Consider the following 17,491-nt stretch of genomic DNA (forward strand, 5'->3'; position numbering starts at 1 on the left):
CCTACAATTCAAGGCCAAAGCAGCATCTGACAACCATAGCTGAGTGATATTAACGCATGTCAGCATCCTTTTGTTAAAGTTAACCTTAAGCCCCGACACCTCCTCAAGTAAGAACAACACGGCCCGAATCAAACACACATTCAACCAACATTTATCGCCCATAATAAGTGTATCGTCAGCAAACTGAAGATGTGGTAGCATGACTTCCCCTTGCCGCCCCACACCATACGGCCGAAACAAATTATTCGACACTGCAACCTTCATCAATGCATCAAACCTTTTAGCTGCCAACGAAAAAAAAAATAGAGAGAGAGGATCCCCTTGTCTAAGACCCCTCTATACAGGAAACTCTTATGTCGGGCTGCCATTCACCAGAACCGAGGCAGTTGCTGTCCCCACATTCTCCGATATCCATTTCCGCCACAACGTTGGAAAATTCATGTTAACCATCACCTCATTTAAATATTTTAAGTCCACTGAGTCATATGCTTTTTCAAAGTCCACCTTAAACAATAATGATTCCTTATTCAAGCACTAGCCTCATCAACCGCCTCATTAGCTATAAGGATACCATCAAGAATGTTTTTACCGGGAACAAAAGCTGAATGAGCATCTGAAACCACATAACCAATAACGGAACGAAGTTTATTCGCTAAAACCTTTGTCAACACCTTATACATGCAGCCAACCAAAGATATAGGTCGATAAATAGCTAGCCTTTGTGGACTGTCTACCTTTGGAATTAAAGCAATGGACGTCGAGTTTACTCCTTTTGTCAACTTCCCATTTTGATGAAAATCCACCAAAAACCACATAAAATTATCTTTCAACTCTTGTCAAAAGTCTTTGATGAAACCAAACTGTATACCATCGGGTCCAAGGCTTTTAAAACTCTTACAATTCCAAACAGCCTGCCTTACCTCCTCCACAGAAAATGCGCGCACCAAACTCTCTGACTGAGTAAAAGTTAATTTTCTAAAATTCAAGCCTTCCACTCCAGGTCGAATCACATTTGAAGCGTGACAATGACTTGCAACGTGGTCAAACACAGTCATTCGGATATTCTGAACACCCTTAACTAAAACACCATATGTGTGAATCAAGTGATGAGTCATTTATTGCTTATTTTTATATGCTTTTTAGTTTAGTTTTAATTAGATTTTATTTTATTTTATAATAGTATTATTTCCTTTTTAGGATAGTTTACTACAAATTGCATTTTATTTTATTTCAGGAATGAATATTGGATGGATTGAATCTTGGAGCAAAAGAAAGGGACTTGGAGCTGATTGAATGCGAAAATACGAAGATTCGGAGACAAAAATACGTCTCACCCAAGTCAGAAGCTTGGCACGGCCCGTGCCATCATTGGCATAGCCTTGCCACCCTCCAGAGTCGCTTTTGCTGCTTTTGCTTAGATTTTAAGCTACTCTATTTTTAGCCCGAATGTAATTGCTTAGATTTTAAGTCGAATGTATGCTATAAATAGAGTAGCCATCCATCACAAATATTCATATTTTCTTGGAATTCAATAAGTGACAATTGCTTTTCTAATAAAAGTTCTTTTCTTTTCCTTTATTTTCTTGTCATTTACTTTTATGCTTTCTCTCTTCTTCCCCATGTCTACGATGAACATGAGTGAGTAGACTTCTCCTTGTCTTGGGATTGTTGGATAAGTCTAAATGACATAATCCTAATCAAGCCAAGCTCTAAGCCTTAATCTTATGTAACCCTAATTTCTTATCTAAATTCACCGCTTTAACATGGATCAACCATTACCAAACTGTGGAAACGAAAGTGGAGGGTTTGATAATTGTTTATCAATTCATAAAACGAAAGTGGAGCTTTGATATTCGAACAAGTGAATTTAGACAAGGATTGCAAAGGCAGCGAAATAGTCTTTGCAATCTTTGAGACATATAGTTTCGATCTTCAAGGGAACTAATAATAATCAAGTCAGCGAAATAGGCTTGGTTGTTAGAGGAACCAAAATCTAATAGTAATCAAGTCAGCGAAATAGGCTTGGTTACTAGAGGAACATAAGAGAAACTGTCTTGAGAAATTAAGTCTAACATAAAGTTATAAGCTTTTAGTTTGGTTTGTGAAGGACTTGTCATTTAGATGAACCAACGATCCCAAGGCTCCTTTTATTATTATTATCTTTCAAACACTTGAAAATCCCAACTTACAATCCTTTTCTCCTCTAATCATTACCAAAGGTTAATTGAATTAAACTACTCCCTGTCGGAACAATACTATTTTCATACTACTTCGGTAAGACCGTGCACTTGCGGTTTTATTTCATCAAGTTTTTGGCGCCGCTGCCGGGTAGTAAACTAATTTAATTAACTCTTTCTTTGTGATTAGAACTCCTTCTTCTCCCTCTTTTCTTCTACTTCTTCCTTTCTTTGTATTACCATTAACTTCTTGGGTTCTCGATTTCTTATGCGAAGAAGTAAAAGTCTCGGAGAATTTATTCCTGAGATCGAAAGATATTTGCATAAGAAAAAGAGAGAGGCACAAAATAATATTGCTATGGCTGAACGCACTCTCAAAGAGTATGCTACTCCTTCAACGGAAGAGCCACAAGCTATTATCGTGTTCCCAACGGTTGAGGGTAACAACTTCGAGATCAAGCCTGCACTACTCAATTTGGTGCAGTAAAATCAGTTTTCTGGATCACCCATTGAGGATCCAAATCTACATATTTCTTCCTTCCTTAGACTCAGTGGCACTATAAAAGAGATCCAAGAAGCCGTAAGACTTCATCTCTTTCCCTTTTCCTTAAGGGATAGAGCTAGCGCTTGGTTCCATTCCCTAGAAGTCGGTTCCATCACTTCATGGGATCAAATGAGGCGAGCATTCCTTGCCCGATTCTTTCCCCCTTCTAAAACCGCCAAACTAAGAGACATAATCACGCGGTTCAACCAAAAAGATGGGGAGTCTCTCTATGATGCGTGGGAGCGTTTCAAGGAAATGCTTAGACTTTGTCCCCACCATGGTTTAGAAAAGTGGCTCATAGTCCACACTTTTTATAATGGCCTAACATATACCACTAAGATGTCTGTTGATGCAGCTGCAGGTGGAGCATTAATGAATAAGAACTACACGGAGGCTTATGCTTTAATTGAAGACATGGCTCAGAATCACTACCAACGAAAGAGCCATCACCGCCTCTACACCCTCCAAAAAGGAGGCAGGTATTTACGAGGTCTCTGACTATGATCACCTTGCTGCTAAGGTCGATGCATTAACTCAAAAATTTGAAAAACTCAATGTTAATGATGTCACACCATCTCCTACATCTCCTCCTTGTGAAATCTGTGGTATATTTGGTCATATTGGTGTTGATTGTCGGTTAGGTAGTGCTACTAATAGTATTGAGCAATTGAATTATGCTCAATACAACCAAGGAACAAGGCCAAATCAAAACTTTTATAAAAACCCTCAAGGTTCCTATGGACAAGTAGCACCACCTGGCTATACAAACAACCAAAGGGTGGCTCAGAAATCAAGTTTGGAAATTTTGTTGGAAAATTGTATGATGAATCAAAATAAACAACTTCAAGAACTGAAAAACCAAACAGGATTTCTGAACGACTCTCTCTCCAAACTCACTACCAAGGTTGATTCTATCGCCACACACACTAAAATGCTTGAGACCCAAATCTCCCAAGTGGCCCAACAAGTGGCCACCTCTTCCCAAACACCGGGAGTATTTCCCGGTCAACCCGAAACAAACCCCAAAGCTCATGTCAATGTCATTTCTTGTGGGGGTAGTAAGTTGGAAGAGACCATTGCTAAAGCCAAAAGTATTAAGGGAGAGAGTGTTAGGCTTTTGGGTAAGGAAGGTGTGATAGAAAGTGAGAAATCACTTGATAAGAACAAAGCCCTTTCCCCATTAAGGCTTACTAAGCTTAACTTGGAGGCTCAATTCGATAAGTTCGTCAACACCCTTCAGAAGATCTGCATTAAGATTCCCCTTGCGGAAGCTTTGTCTCGAATGCCTCTATATGCCAAGTTTATAAAAGAAATTTTCTCAAAGAAAAAGGCTATAGACCACAAAGAGACAATAGCTTTAACTAGGGAGAGTAGTGCAATCATCAAAAAGCAGCCCCAAAAGCTTAGAGATCCAGGTAGTTTTGCCATCCCTTGTGTGATAGGGAAAGAAACCGTAGACAAAGCCTTGTGCGACTTAGGAGCCAGTGTTAGTTTGTTGCCTCTATCCCTCTTTAAAAAGATGGGAATAGGAGAGTTGAAGCCTAGAGAGATGACATTAAAGTTAGTCGATCGTTCCGTTATCCCCATAGTTGGATATGTTGAGGACATCCCCGTTAAGATAGAAGGGATATACATCCCGACTGACTTTGTGGTTGTTGACAACGAGGAAGACCATGATTGCCCTATGATTCTAGGAAGACCCTTCCTCTCCACCACGGGTGCTATAGTTGATGTTCAGAATGGTAGGATAGTTTTTCAAGTGATGATGACATGGTAGGATTTGAGTTCGAGAATGTTAGGAAAGGTCCCGCCCTTTATTATAGCAATATGATCAAAGAACATGATGTGAAAGAACGCTTTTTAGCGTCATCTACACAATATAATATCTTTGAGCCTTTCTAATGGACACTTTCTAACGTCAAGCTAATGACTATAAAGAAGCGCTTCGTGGGAGGCAACCCACGCATTTAACCGCTTTTGTTTGTTTCTTTTCTGTTATTTTAAGTTGTTTTGTAGGTAATTGTCCGAGTATGATTTAAGAAAACGGAAAATTTTTGAAGCCCGTCATCCAGAACCTTGGCACGGCCCGTGCTCACACTGGCACGGCCGTGCCAGATCTTGCCAAGCCAAAACCTCGCCACATTCCAGGAAGTTGGCACGACCCGTGCTAAGGTTGGCACGGCCGTGCCCGACCATCAGATATGAATATACACATCTTTTTGCCTTCTTCTTCCTTCACTCTCAACCACAAACATCTCTCCACCTTCAAACTTCTCTCTAAAACCTCCATAACCACAAAACCTTAAACCTCCATTTCTACCTCAAAACCTCACCAATTCACAAAATTTCTCCACCCAATCAATCACAAACACCATTCCACTCATAAACCCCCATTTAGAAACAACTTTCATCCATCCAAACCAACATCACCCAAATTCGTAACCTTCATTAACCTAACCCAAAAACCAGAAACTCTTCACCAACCTCCATAACCCAACCCCTAAAACTCACTTCAACCTTCACCACACCACTAAAACAACCTTTTCCACCAAAACAACCCAAAAACAAACCATCACCACCACCACACCAAATCAAAAGCAAGGTCAAAGCAATGGCTTCAAAGAGAAGTGGAAAAGAAGTTGCAAGCTCATCAGAGGGCCCTCTTCCAAAGAAGAAAACACAAGCCAAGAATCATGGCATAACCTTCAGGGACAACAAGCAAAGAGATAGGTACAAAATTCTAATCTCTAAACCTTTACATCCTTGTAGGTACCCTGATAATCATGACTTGAATAAGCTAGGACTTAAAGACAATGTGTTTAATCTGCTAGAAAGGTTAGGATGGGTTGATATGTTGAGACCTATGAGAGGGTATGAGAATTTCACCTACGAATTTTTAAGTTCTATTGTTTTTACGAAAGATAGGTTGAATTTTGATAACCCTAACCATAGAGTTTATTTCCGGCTTATGAATATTGATTATGAGATGTCTCTTCAACACTTCTGTGATGAAATGGGCTTCGCAAATGCGGGGTTCATCCACGACTCTTGGAATCAAGATCTAAAGCCGGTTAACTATCAACCTGCCGCCTTTTGGGAGCAAATTACCGGACTTGACCAGTTTAACACACGTGCCAACAAAGCTAGCAACATTCACAACCCTGTACTTAGGTACCTTCAAAGGGTTATGGCTTGCACTATTTGGGGAAGGAGTGAATTAGGGAACACTAGGAGCGATGAACTCTTAATGCTATGGGCTATGCTGCACAACCACCCCCTTAACACTTGCTTTTACTTACTTAACTACCTTTCCCATATAGGAAATAGGTCCGATGGTAAGGGAGAAATAGTAGTTGGTGGTATCATCACATACATAGCTGGGCAACTAGGAGTGAGTGAGGACCAAGGGATAAACATGATTGAGGGAAACAATAGGCTAAACATAGACACCCTTATCTCTATGAATTTCATTAAACATCGACTCCCCTTTGTTTATACACTCAAACTCAACGTGCCCATTTTGATATTACTGCCTAACCCATCTCGGACTAACATCGAGGTGGAAGAAAATTTGTTATATGTTAATGATGACCCACAGGTGCATGTAGAACACAATAATGAAGACGTGGAAGGTGCACACTTGCACCAAGAAGAGGAAGGTACACAATTGCACCATGATGAGGAGCACCATGACCATGATGAAGGAGAAACAAATGAAAATGCAAGATGGGCATGGATGCATACCGAGGTCGAGAGGATAAGCACCGAGCAACAAAGGCAAGGTGTTGAATTGATGGGACTAAGGAATGATGTCCTAACGGGCAACCGCATATCCGAAGAAAATAACCAAATGCTTCGGAACATGATGCACCACTTTCACCTCCAAGGTCCTCCCTATGGACCTGAATGACAAAAATGTGAGCTTTCCTCTTCCTCTCTTCCCTTCTTTCTCCTCCTTCTTCTTCTTCTTCTTCTTCTTCTTCTTCTTCTTCTTCTTCTTCTTCTTCTTCTTCTTCTTCTTCTCCTTCTCTTTTATTTTTCTATCTTGAATCATTGAAGACAATGTTTCTCCTAAGTGTGGGGGGAGCCTAATAAAGTGTCTTTAGTCGTAGTGTTTTCAAACTCCCTTGAACTTTATTCTTTTTGTTTTGTTTTATTGTGAAAGGCATGATTAAGTAGCTTGTTTTTATTGAAAATTCATGACATATTTTTTTTTATTGTCTCCTCTTATTGGTCGTTTCTTGTACATGAAAGTAAACTCTTGTGTTTTAAGTTCTCCTTATATACCCACATCTTGTTTTAAAGTGGATAAAAAAATGCACAAGTTGCTTCCCTTGAGTAAATGTATGAATAGGTATTTTAAGGAAATGCGTTCTAATTTTAGTAGTACGTTAACCTTTAAAAATTCTCAAAGTATAAATAATATAAGTTAGTATAAAGAAGTTTATAAAAAGCCAAGCTTAAAATTTATTTCAAGGTTGCATTATTGAATCTAGATTGGGGAAGGAGGTAGGCCCTCCGACTTCCTATGTGAAGGTAATGTTATCTTAGAAAAGAAACTTTAAAAGGCATCATTGAATCTAGATTGGGGAAGGGGGTAGGCCCTCCGACTTCCTACGTGAAGATGATGTTTTTAAGGGGCACCATTGAATCTAGATTGGGGAAGGGGGTAGGCCCTCCAACCTCCTACGTGAAGGTGTTGTTCCTTAAATAAAGTATCCAAAATGTAATTGGCAAAAGATCAAAAAGATCACAAAAACTCCCATCTCTCTTATATGAATTGAAAGAAGAATTTTTCTTGGTTAATTTAGTACTAGGATTAGAACATATTCCTCATTATATCTATCTTATACAGGAGCAAGAAAAGGGTTGGACTACACACACACTCACTTAAGACTTGATTGTTGGGTTGAAAAAGGATTATAAAAAATGCTTGAGTTTGTGATTAGTGTACTCTTTGAAATAAAAGCCTTTGAGGAGACATGTGCTTCAATGTAATTGTCATATGATAATGTTATTTTATGCTACCATGTTTATGCCTTTTGCTTGAGGACAAACAAAGATTCAAGTGTGGGGGAGTTTGATGAGTCATTTATTGCTTATTTTTATATGCTTTTTAGTTTAGTTTTAATTAGATTTTATTTATTTTATAATAGTATTATTTCCTTTTTAGGATAGTTTACTACAAATTGCATTTTATTTTATTTCAGGAATGAATATTGGATGGATTGAGTCTTGGAGCAAAAGAAAGGGACTTGAAGTTGATTGAATGCGAAAATACGAAGATTCGGAGACAATAATACGTCTCCCCCAAGTCAGAAGCTTGGCAAGGCCCGTGCCATCATTGGCACGGCCATGCCACCCTCCAAAGTCGCTTTTGCTGCTTTTGCTTAGATTTTAAGCTACTCTATTTTTAGTCCGAATGTAATTGCTTAGATTTTAAGTCGAATGTATGCTATAAATATAGTAGCCATCCATCACAAATATTCATCTTTTCTTGGAATTCAATAAGTGACAATTGCTTTTCTAATAAAAGTTCTTTTCTTTTCCTTTATTTTCTTGTCATTTACTTTTATGCTTTCTCTCTTCTTCCCCATGTCTACAATGAACATGAGTGAGTAGACTTCTCCTTGTCTTGGGATTGTTGGATAAGTCTAAATGACATAATCCTAATCAAGCCAAGCTCTAAGCCTTAATCTTATGTAACCCTAATTTCTTATCTAAATTCACCGCTTTAACATGGATCAATCATTATCAAACTGTGGAAACGAAAGTGGAGGGTTTGATAATTGTTTATCCATCATTCCAAATATCAATTCATAAAACGAAAGTGGAGCTTTGATGTTCGAACAAGTGAATTTAGACAAGGATTGCAAAGGCAGCGAAATAGTCTTTGCAATCTTTGAGACATATAGTTTCGATCTTCAAGGGAACTAATAATAATCAAGTCAGCGAAATAGGCTTGGTTGTTAGAGGAACCAAAATCTAATAGTAATCAAGTCAGCGAAATAGGCTTGGTTGCTAGAGGAACATAAGAGAAATTGTCTTGAGAAATTAAGTCTAACATAAAGTTATAAGCTTTTAGTTTGGTTTGTGAAGGACTTGTCATTTAGATGAACCAACGATCCCGAGGCTCCTTTTATTATTATTATCTTTCAAACACTTGAAAATCCCAACTTACAATCCTTTTCTCCTCTAATCATTACCAAAGGTTAATTGAATTAAACTACTCCTTGTCGGAACGATACTCTTTTCATACTACTTCGGTAAGACCGTGCACTTGCGGTTTTATCTCATCATCAAGTGAATAGAGTTCCGTCTCTGTCTAGTTGACATCACATTATGAAAGAATTTTGAATTAGCGTCACCTTCCTTAACCCAATTCACCATCGCCTTCTACCAATTCATACTAGTATTCACACGTGCCAACAAATGCAAATTAACAGACAATTCAAGAATTTCCCTTATTTCTTCCTCCTGAAGATCCTCCTCCTCCCCTTTAATTTCAAGGGAAGAAATTCGAGACTTCATTTCCGTCATCCTCCCATCTAATTTTTTTGAATATTGTTGATGTCAGTCCTTCAAACAAAATTTAATCATTTTTAACTTCGATTTCAAGTGCATTTAACCGACGATGATGAATATGGGGTACCTGGTTTTCATGATGATGAAGGATGAATTTCATCATATTTTAATTAATTAAATTAATTTTTCAGTTAAAAAATAGTTTTTTTTTAAGGAGAAAAAATAGATTATGTATAAATTCAATTGATAGTAATGATATGGAAAAAAGATAATTCCAGCACAACCGTGCTAACCAAGTGACATGTCATTAATGATAGCAACACATCAACAAAATTGATGGGAAACCAAAATAAAATTCAAAACTTGTTGAATAAGGGGACCAAAATTTGTACAAACAAAAAAAGGACCAAAATACTGACTTTAGAAATGAGGGGATTAAAAATACAATTTATTTAAAATATGAAGACTAAAAATGTATTTAAGCCTTTTCTTATTTTAAATATGTGAAGACTTATTTACCTCAAAAAAATGAAGGTTTGTGCACTTTTATCCGTGTAAAAAATAGAATTAACAAATTTCGGAATTGAGGTCATTGCATGTGATATTAGTTATATAGTGTATGCATATGATTTGAAGTTTGAACATAGTTTTTATAGTGGTAATTTTATTTTATTTCTAACATCAAGCAATGAAAAAAAATGAAATGAAATATAATCTACACATTTAGTGCTACAAATTTATATATACGGTGTTTCACTATTTAAAATTTCTGACTCTGTCACTGCATGACAAGCATTTCCTTCTTGAAGGATGTGATGGAACATAACATTTCATCATAATTTTGCACTTGACCACCAAATCTTGCCCCTTCTTGGATTAGTCGTATCATTGGCATCCACGAATACTAAACCGTCTTGATTACCTTTCTACAAGCAAATCTTGCAAACTAAATAGGTAGGAGGTAGAGAGGGACAGAGAGAGGGGCCTGAAGGTCACATTTATTATCTTCTCATGGTCCATTATACTAAAATGTTAAGCGTCATGCTAATTGGAGCTTTGGAAAACGAGTTAAGCAATTAAAAATAGGAAAGAAAAAAAGATAAATTTGGCATTGAAAAGAACACTATTTTCAAATTTTAAAAAGTAAAATATACAATTTCTAAAATAATATTTTCTTTTACAAAACTACCGTTTTAAGAGCACTTGTTCATACCCAATCAAACATCAATAATTTCATAAATTCAGTAGCAGTGTTGTACTCAAACGATCAATCTATTTAGCAATACGAATGAAATAAAATAAAAATTGTACTCAATGTTTCATTAATGAAGAAATTAAAACCATAAACGTCTAATTTGTTGTAAAAGTGACTCAAAATTGGAGTTTTGGAGTGCTGAAATTGATGTTTGTTGGAAGACCAAAATCGGCGCCCGATCTGTGGGAGTTCGGGGCTCGATTTTGGCTGTCTTTTGGAGCCTTTTTGTTACGTGTTTTATTGGCGCCCGAATGAAGGAAATTGGGGGCCGATTTTGCGTGACAGTATTTTTCAGAAACGTATTTTTGGGCCAGATTTGTTTCAATTTTATGAGGGTTACTTTTGCTATAAATACAGGCTTTGTATCAGAGCAAACCTGGAGATAGAGGGGGCTGAAACAAGGGTTTAGAAATCAAACTAGGGTTTGTATAGAGTTTGCTCTTGGCAACAAACACTATGGTTGGGTTGATTCACCTTGGAAAACAGTATTAGGATTGAGTCTCTTAGTCACGGGAAGAGATTGAGGCTTTCGGTAGAATTAGGTGGGAGACTTATTTTTGTAACCCATTGATATCTCTTTTGTAAAGTTACTCATCATTATAGTGAAACTGAGAGCTGCTCTCTCCCTCATACTAGGTCAATTTGGACCGAATTGGGTAAACAAATTCTCTTGTGTTCTCTCTTTCTTTTCTCTCGTTGTTTTATAACTTCCATACACTTTGTTTTAGTTGCTTGACTATCACTTGCTCCACACATCAAGTTTATTATTGGTGTGATTTTTCATCGAATTCACAACATAATTAATTTAGTAATGACAAAATAGCAATTTATTCAAAATAACTCTATATCAAACACTAAACTCAACAAGAAAATACTTACTAAAAAAAACTAAAATCTTACATTTAATTGGATTACGTCTATATTTGGAGAAGTCCAAAAGTACAGTAAGATCAAATTATAGACTACTTTGATGAGTTTGGCAAGGATGCTGCCCAAATTAGTTGTTGGACCACTTGACAACAACACATCAAGATAATTTCCAAAATAAAGGACAAAGACGCACCTCATGTGTGTCTAAAACGCAAGGTTGTTAAGCTTTCATCTTCATTCGAGCATGTATCGAGTTGTCAAAGAATATGTATGACTATGAGAAAGCTAGGACAAGCGTGAAAAAGTAGGGTGGTTCCACATAAAATTGCTTTAAACATTCATGAAAATGACTGCACTACGGGTCAACAAATGTTCTTATGAATTACATTTAATAACCAACATTGAGATGCATTTCTTTAAATGATATTGTACTACCCGTAGATAGGGATGTCAATGGTCATTTGTCGGTACGGATCCCCGCATGTTCGGGGTTCCAAAGTCAGGGAATTTTACATGCGGGGATAAGGACGGGGAGGAAGAATGTTCCCCCGTAAGGATTTAGGGGACGACTCTATCATACTTTCATTAAGTTCTCTTTCTCAACTAATATTTTGTGGCATTTTCTCAAGAATGGGCAAGCAAAATGTAAGTCGATTGTGCATCCAAAAGGGTTATGAAACCCAACGTTGGATGCATGAGAGACTCTAAAAATAGATTTAATGAGAAGAATTTGAGAAAATTTGAAGATTGATTGTTCGGTTTTTCCTATTTCATGTCAATATATAAACACTAAGGCTTCTACCCAAAAAAAAAAAATGTAAACACTAATGTGTTGACTATATACAAGATGAAATTTATCAAACTCTATACACGGCGAAATTCACCAAAGCATGAATCGATTGAGTGATGAACTCGGGGTGTACAGCAACCAAGGGAAGACAATAGATTGAATTTGTCACTTTCAATTTGCTTTTCTCATCATAATGCATTCAATTAATAACCACAGGGAAGCAAAAAAAAAAAAACATCAAAATCCTATTTCTCAACAAACAAAAAAATTGTCATTCTGTTCATTAACAATAAATTGTAAATCAATATGAATTTTATTAATCACCAAGTAACACCAATTTTCGGTTTCACCTAGTGCGACATCGCTAGCCGCAAGCTGAAACAACAGCATCAGGTATATGAGAAAATACAATGGAGAAAGGAGCAATCCTTATCGGCTTTGATGAGCTTACATATAGAGGCTTCAAAGGAGGAATATCACCATCCGAGTTTACGCTTAAAACATTTCCATTCAGTAACATGACTTGGCTATGTATATTTCCACCCTGTGGAGTTAGATGGTACTCTTCTCTTGATTTTTCAATTGAACTTTGAAGAGGTAGTTTCATCATTCTTGAATAGTAAGGCATCTTTCTATGCAAGGAACTCTTACCATCGCTAAATGTCGCTTCAACGGTTGTGCTGTTGTCCAGGTTGATCAAAAGTATTGTGATTCCTTTCTGTAAGATCAAGTATATTAAATTAGATTTCAAAGTTGGTAACTATACATTCACTTGATAATCATGGTGATAAGAAAATTCACTTACGGATTGTTTTGCACAGTGCGCATAAGCTCGTATCTTGTTTGTTCCTGAGAAGGTAGTTGATAGTACACCTCTTCCCATGAGTCGGTGCCAAAGAAGAGCACTACAAATATGAAATTTAGTCACATTACCACAAAAATGTTACCATGAAAATACTATGGATGGATCCAGTTGAAATAGGGAATTTTCCAAGGTAGACAGAGTTATATGTCAAGAAATTAATCAACCACACGACACATATATTAAGAGTTCATATTAGATCAAGAAAAATTATATACAAATGCTGAACCAAGATAGTCCATGTTCCGACCTCAAATACTCTACAATCCTTATCGAAGGTCTAATCCACACATGCAAACTGAAAGGCCCTTTATCCCCTTAGCATTGACAGTGGGCTACTGTTCCGTCATGTCATGAGAATCAAAGCTAAGGGTGGTTTATAAACATCCACACTCATCTACCCACCGAGGTGCCTATTAACTACGGACAAAACCGTGACAGCTTACACAAGACCCAAAATGGACTAACACGTTGAAAAAGTGGTGTAGCAGACTTGAGGTCGGAACATTCCATAATCATGTTTCTCATTCTTTAGCAAGGTAGTTGTGAAATGAAGAAAGCAAGTTTAAATTGCAAAACTTTTTATGATATTTTACATCTATGATTTGGGCAAAGAAAATAAGACTGTTAAATTCAACATTTAATACCTATAGTAGTCTGGATTTGGAAGGAAATTGGTGGTATTGAGTAAACCATAGTTTCCTCCTATCAAACTCTGTCTGCAATAAGTTTTAGTGTCATAAGAAGCAGACATACCGAGTTGATCCAAATACCTGTTAATGATACAACAAATTAGCCAAAAATAGTTCTAACCCTTGAATTAGTATAGACACCGACACCGGAAACAACACTGATGATAATTTTTAAAAATGAAAGTAATTGAATGTAACCACATGTGTCAGTGTTAGATACCAACAAGTATCGAACACCGACGCGCCTTCAATTTGAAGTGTTGGTGTTACATGTTCTAAGCAACCCCTAAATGTGTCTAAATCAAGGATCAAGGATAGTCAGCACTAACCAGAAACTATACACAAATGCATCGGATACAAGATGATGGCCACTGTTATAAGCCCCTCCTGACTCACCAACCCATGCTGTTGCTGAGGTTCCTGTACTTTCAAGAACATTTTTCAGGCCTTTGAATGTAGTTTTGTCTCTATCAAGATAGGAAGGATTCAGAATTTTTTCCACAAGGTGCGTATCAACTCCTGTGTAGAAGACAAATTAAGTTTACAGAAATAATTGATGATTTAAAGGATATACACTATCGTTGTAAATTAGCTTCACACAAACATCTAACAAAAGTTCTTTATTTTGCCACATGGAAAATAGAGAACTCATATTGGATGTCAGTGTTAAACTACTTTACACTGACATTGTATGCACATTAAACTCCGTAATCAATTCATATAATTTTGATACACGTAATGAATATCAGCCAATTTGGCGTAAGGTACCTGGTCCAAGGCTATAAATGTGGTGTGTGACCACATCCACAGACTTATTAGATTTGCTTATAAAATCCTTAAACCACGTTGCATCAAAGAAACCTCCAGGCGCAATGACTAATGGCTTTGGCTCAACGTCTTTATATGCATTGTAAACTACGTCTCTTAAAGCAATAACATCATAAGCATATTGATCTACAGAGACACTTGTTCCAACTCCACCCCCACTCAATTCATTACCTGCCAGTGAAAAGAGCTAGCTCACTCAATGTACTCAAGCCTCAGGCAAGAAGAAATTTATTCAATTTGATACAGAATAGAAAAGTTTCATTAAGTGATTATAGCAATAAGAGATTCTATAATAAAAGATGAAATAAAATCAAATTGTTTTCTAATAAGCAATAAGCTATTTTTATAACCTATCCAAGAGTGCTTATGGAATTAAGATAAAAAAAAACTTATAGATGTGTCATAATTTGTTTCCATAAGGTCTCCCAAACAGTCTCACAAGTGCTTATGTCAGTGGATAAGCTCAAATAAGTCAATCCAAACATATTTGTGAGCTTTTCAATACAGATCACAAATCACCATTTTCAATTGTAGTTTTATAGCGAGCTTATCTACTTACCAAGTTCCCATCCATGAATGTCATAGTTCTTTCCAACAGTGTATTGAATAAACGATTCAGCATTGGTGTAGTTCCAAGGTCCTTCTGTATGACCACGATGTACCGACTTTCCATAAAGAGCATTCAATCCAAAAATAATCTTCGCCCTAAAATAAAAAGTTTAACAATGTTAACACGTTAAAAGCAGAGTTTACAAGTCCAAAAGGTGAATGCATTAGTCACAAAACACTCACGCGCATGCCTGCGCTCGCGCAAGTGCATATATACTACATATAGAACTAAATTTTACCCTGCTTTTTGGAAGAAATGATTAAGTTCGTCCCATCTTGGCATTGGGAGGCACCCTTGTGAGAATCCAAACATTTCAGACGCGTTTCTAACAAAAGGAGTGCATGGTTTGTTGTAATCATCAGTCCCATATACCAGTAAATCTTGCAAACTGCCACCTAATCTTAGTTTCAATGGTGAAAACGCTGAAAGCAAATGATACATTGATAAGTTTTTCAACCAATGATCAAGTACAAGTAATCAAAAAAATTAATTGATGCCTTTTTTGTCACAATAACAATAGACATGGAAAAAAATTCTCTCACCTTTCACTGCATTTAAGAAAATCTTGTTGTTGAGGTCCTGCGCGAGATGAAAAAAAAAATGTAATTTTACAAATTCTACCTTGAAAAAATGTACAAGATTTTGAAGTGTGACATGAAGTGAAACTATTAATTAATAAATTAAATGGTGAAAATAAAGATCAAAACTAAAAAACTCAACCAAGAAGTTAATTAATTAATAAATAATTTCAGCAAACCCTGCAGAAAACAGGATTATTATCATTAATTAAGTCAAAGAACAACAAAGTTAATATTCTGTTCTGTCATTGTTATGTGGTATGCAAATTATAATCTTGTTTTCTACAAACAATGGGTAGATAGTGACATCTTAATTTAAAAATCAAAACATTGTTGCTTTTGATGGATTTTTTTATTTGCAGATTAGCTAGGAGATCCCAACATGCATTCAAACCTCAAACAACATTTCGAAAACACAAAAAAAATAAAACATCATTAAAAGAATAGAACATAGAAAGAATTATAAACTATGAAACACAGACACTCATCGGATTGGATTAGGCGTGTCCCAATAATTACACTGAATTATGTGATTTGACGTGTCAGTGTCTGTGTCTGTGCTTCATAGATCGTAAGAAAACCAAGCAAACATTCTAGAACTCACCTTGAAGATTTCAAGAAAAATAAGAACAAATAAAAAAGATAAAGAAAAAGGAAAAGGAAGAATACCAGATTGAGAAGAGAAGCAAGACCCCAACTACATGTACCATAATCACATTTCTGAGGAGGCCACCAATCCAAAGTTGCACAAATAAAATCATCATCAATATTTCCAATCACAGAACTACCATCAATCACAACATTCCCTTTCTTCACATCTTCATCATATCCACTTTCATCACTCACTGTGTTCACAACAAAAAAACTGAACCATGCCAAATAGTATATAGACAAAATCTGAATCCAAGAACCCATTTCCAGAATCAACCAAACTAAACTCAAGATCTTTGTCTTTCTTTATTCATGCATCAACAATATGTTTGATGTTGGTGAAGGGTAGTAAAGGTTTTACTGCTGAGTCACATTCATAAAAGAGACATAAATGGTGTTATGTCACAAAATTTAATGTCACATAAAATATATTTTAATATATGATATATGTCTTGCTGGTTGGGTCTTAAATACTTGAAATTAATTAAGAAAGAGTTCTACGGATTCTTCAAAGTAATGTATTAATTTAGAAAAAGTGATGCATTAAAAGACATAATATTTATTGTTGATGAAATGAATAGTAGTATAAGAAAAGGGTGCTGACCATGGTGGTGAGAGAATATTTCAAGATACTCATTATTATTAGTATTGTATTTAATGCGCTTTTGTGGGCATACATAAGCAATATGTTTTCTAAAGAGAAATGATAGATAGGTACAAAGATTTTTTTTTTTGTTGAAGCAGATAGGTACAAAGATCATGATGTCTCTAATAAGATTGTTAGGTGGTCCAAGGGTGGTAAAACGGACCCAATTCATCGGATATATCTGGATAACCCGTTATTTTTGACGGATTGAGTTGAAGTTTTGAACTCACTTTTTATAGTTGGTTCGTCTCGCTTAACTCATTGAAAAAATGGGGTGGGGACAGAGCGGATAGGATAGTCTGCTTAACTCGTTTTCTTTTGTTTTAGATATATTTTATTCCTTTGAATTTATTTTGGTTGTTAGATTTATTTTAATATTTGTTTTAATGTTGCAGATTTGTTTTATGTTGGTGTTAGTCAATATTTCAAAAGGGTATCATTTAATGTGGTCAAAGGAGCTGAC

General features: G+C 36.3%; 1 protein-coding gene and 1 non-coding gene across 3 annotated transcripts; both read right to left on the reverse strand.

The window, feature by feature from the left end:
* Window positions 1–2,898: 2,898 nt before the first annotated feature.
* Window positions 2,899–3,005, reverse strand: LOC120578777 (small nucleolar RNA R71). Its single transcript, XR_005644588.1, has one exon. It is a non-coding gene; the product is annotated as a small nucleolar RNA R71 (small nucleolar RNA).
* A 9,301-nt stretch (window positions 3,006–12,306) lies between these two features.
* Window positions 12,307–17,027, reverse strand: LOC25488361 (heparanase-like protein 3). 2 transcript variants are annotated; one of them, XM_039830549.1, is made up of 11 exons: window positions 16,987–17,027; window positions 16,401–16,742; window positions 15,696–15,732; window positions 15,392–15,575; window positions 15,103–15,248; window positions 14,484–14,714; window positions 14,045–14,234; window positions 13,671–13,796; window positions 12,967–13,066; window positions 12,445–12,879; window positions 12,307–12,383 (listed from the first exon to the last, which is right to left on the reverse strand). In XM_039830549.1, the coding sequence occupies exons 2-10, from the start codon at window positions 16,644–16,646 to the stop codon at window positions 12,526–12,528; spliced, it is 1,614 nt and encodes a 537-aa protein (XP_039686483.1). In that variant the 5' UTR covers window positions 16,647–16,742; window positions 16,987–17,027; the 3' UTR covers window positions 12,307–12,383; window positions 12,445–12,525. The 2 variants fall into 2 exon arrangements, with proteins under 2 accessions (XP_039686483.1, XP_039686482.1); XM_039830548.1 differs by lacking the exon at window positions 16,987–17,027 and having other exon boundaries at window positions 16,401–16,959.
* Between the last annotated feature and the right edge of the window lie 464 nt (window positions 17,028–17,491).

Source organism: Medicago truncatula, chromosome 2 (assembly GCF_003473485.1).
Source record: "Medicago truncatula cultivar Jemalong A17 chromosome 2, MtrunA17r5.0-ANR, whole genome shotgun sequence".
NCBI lineage: Eukaryota > Viridiplantae > Streptophyta > Magnoliopsida > Fabales > Fabaceae > Medicago > Medicago truncatula.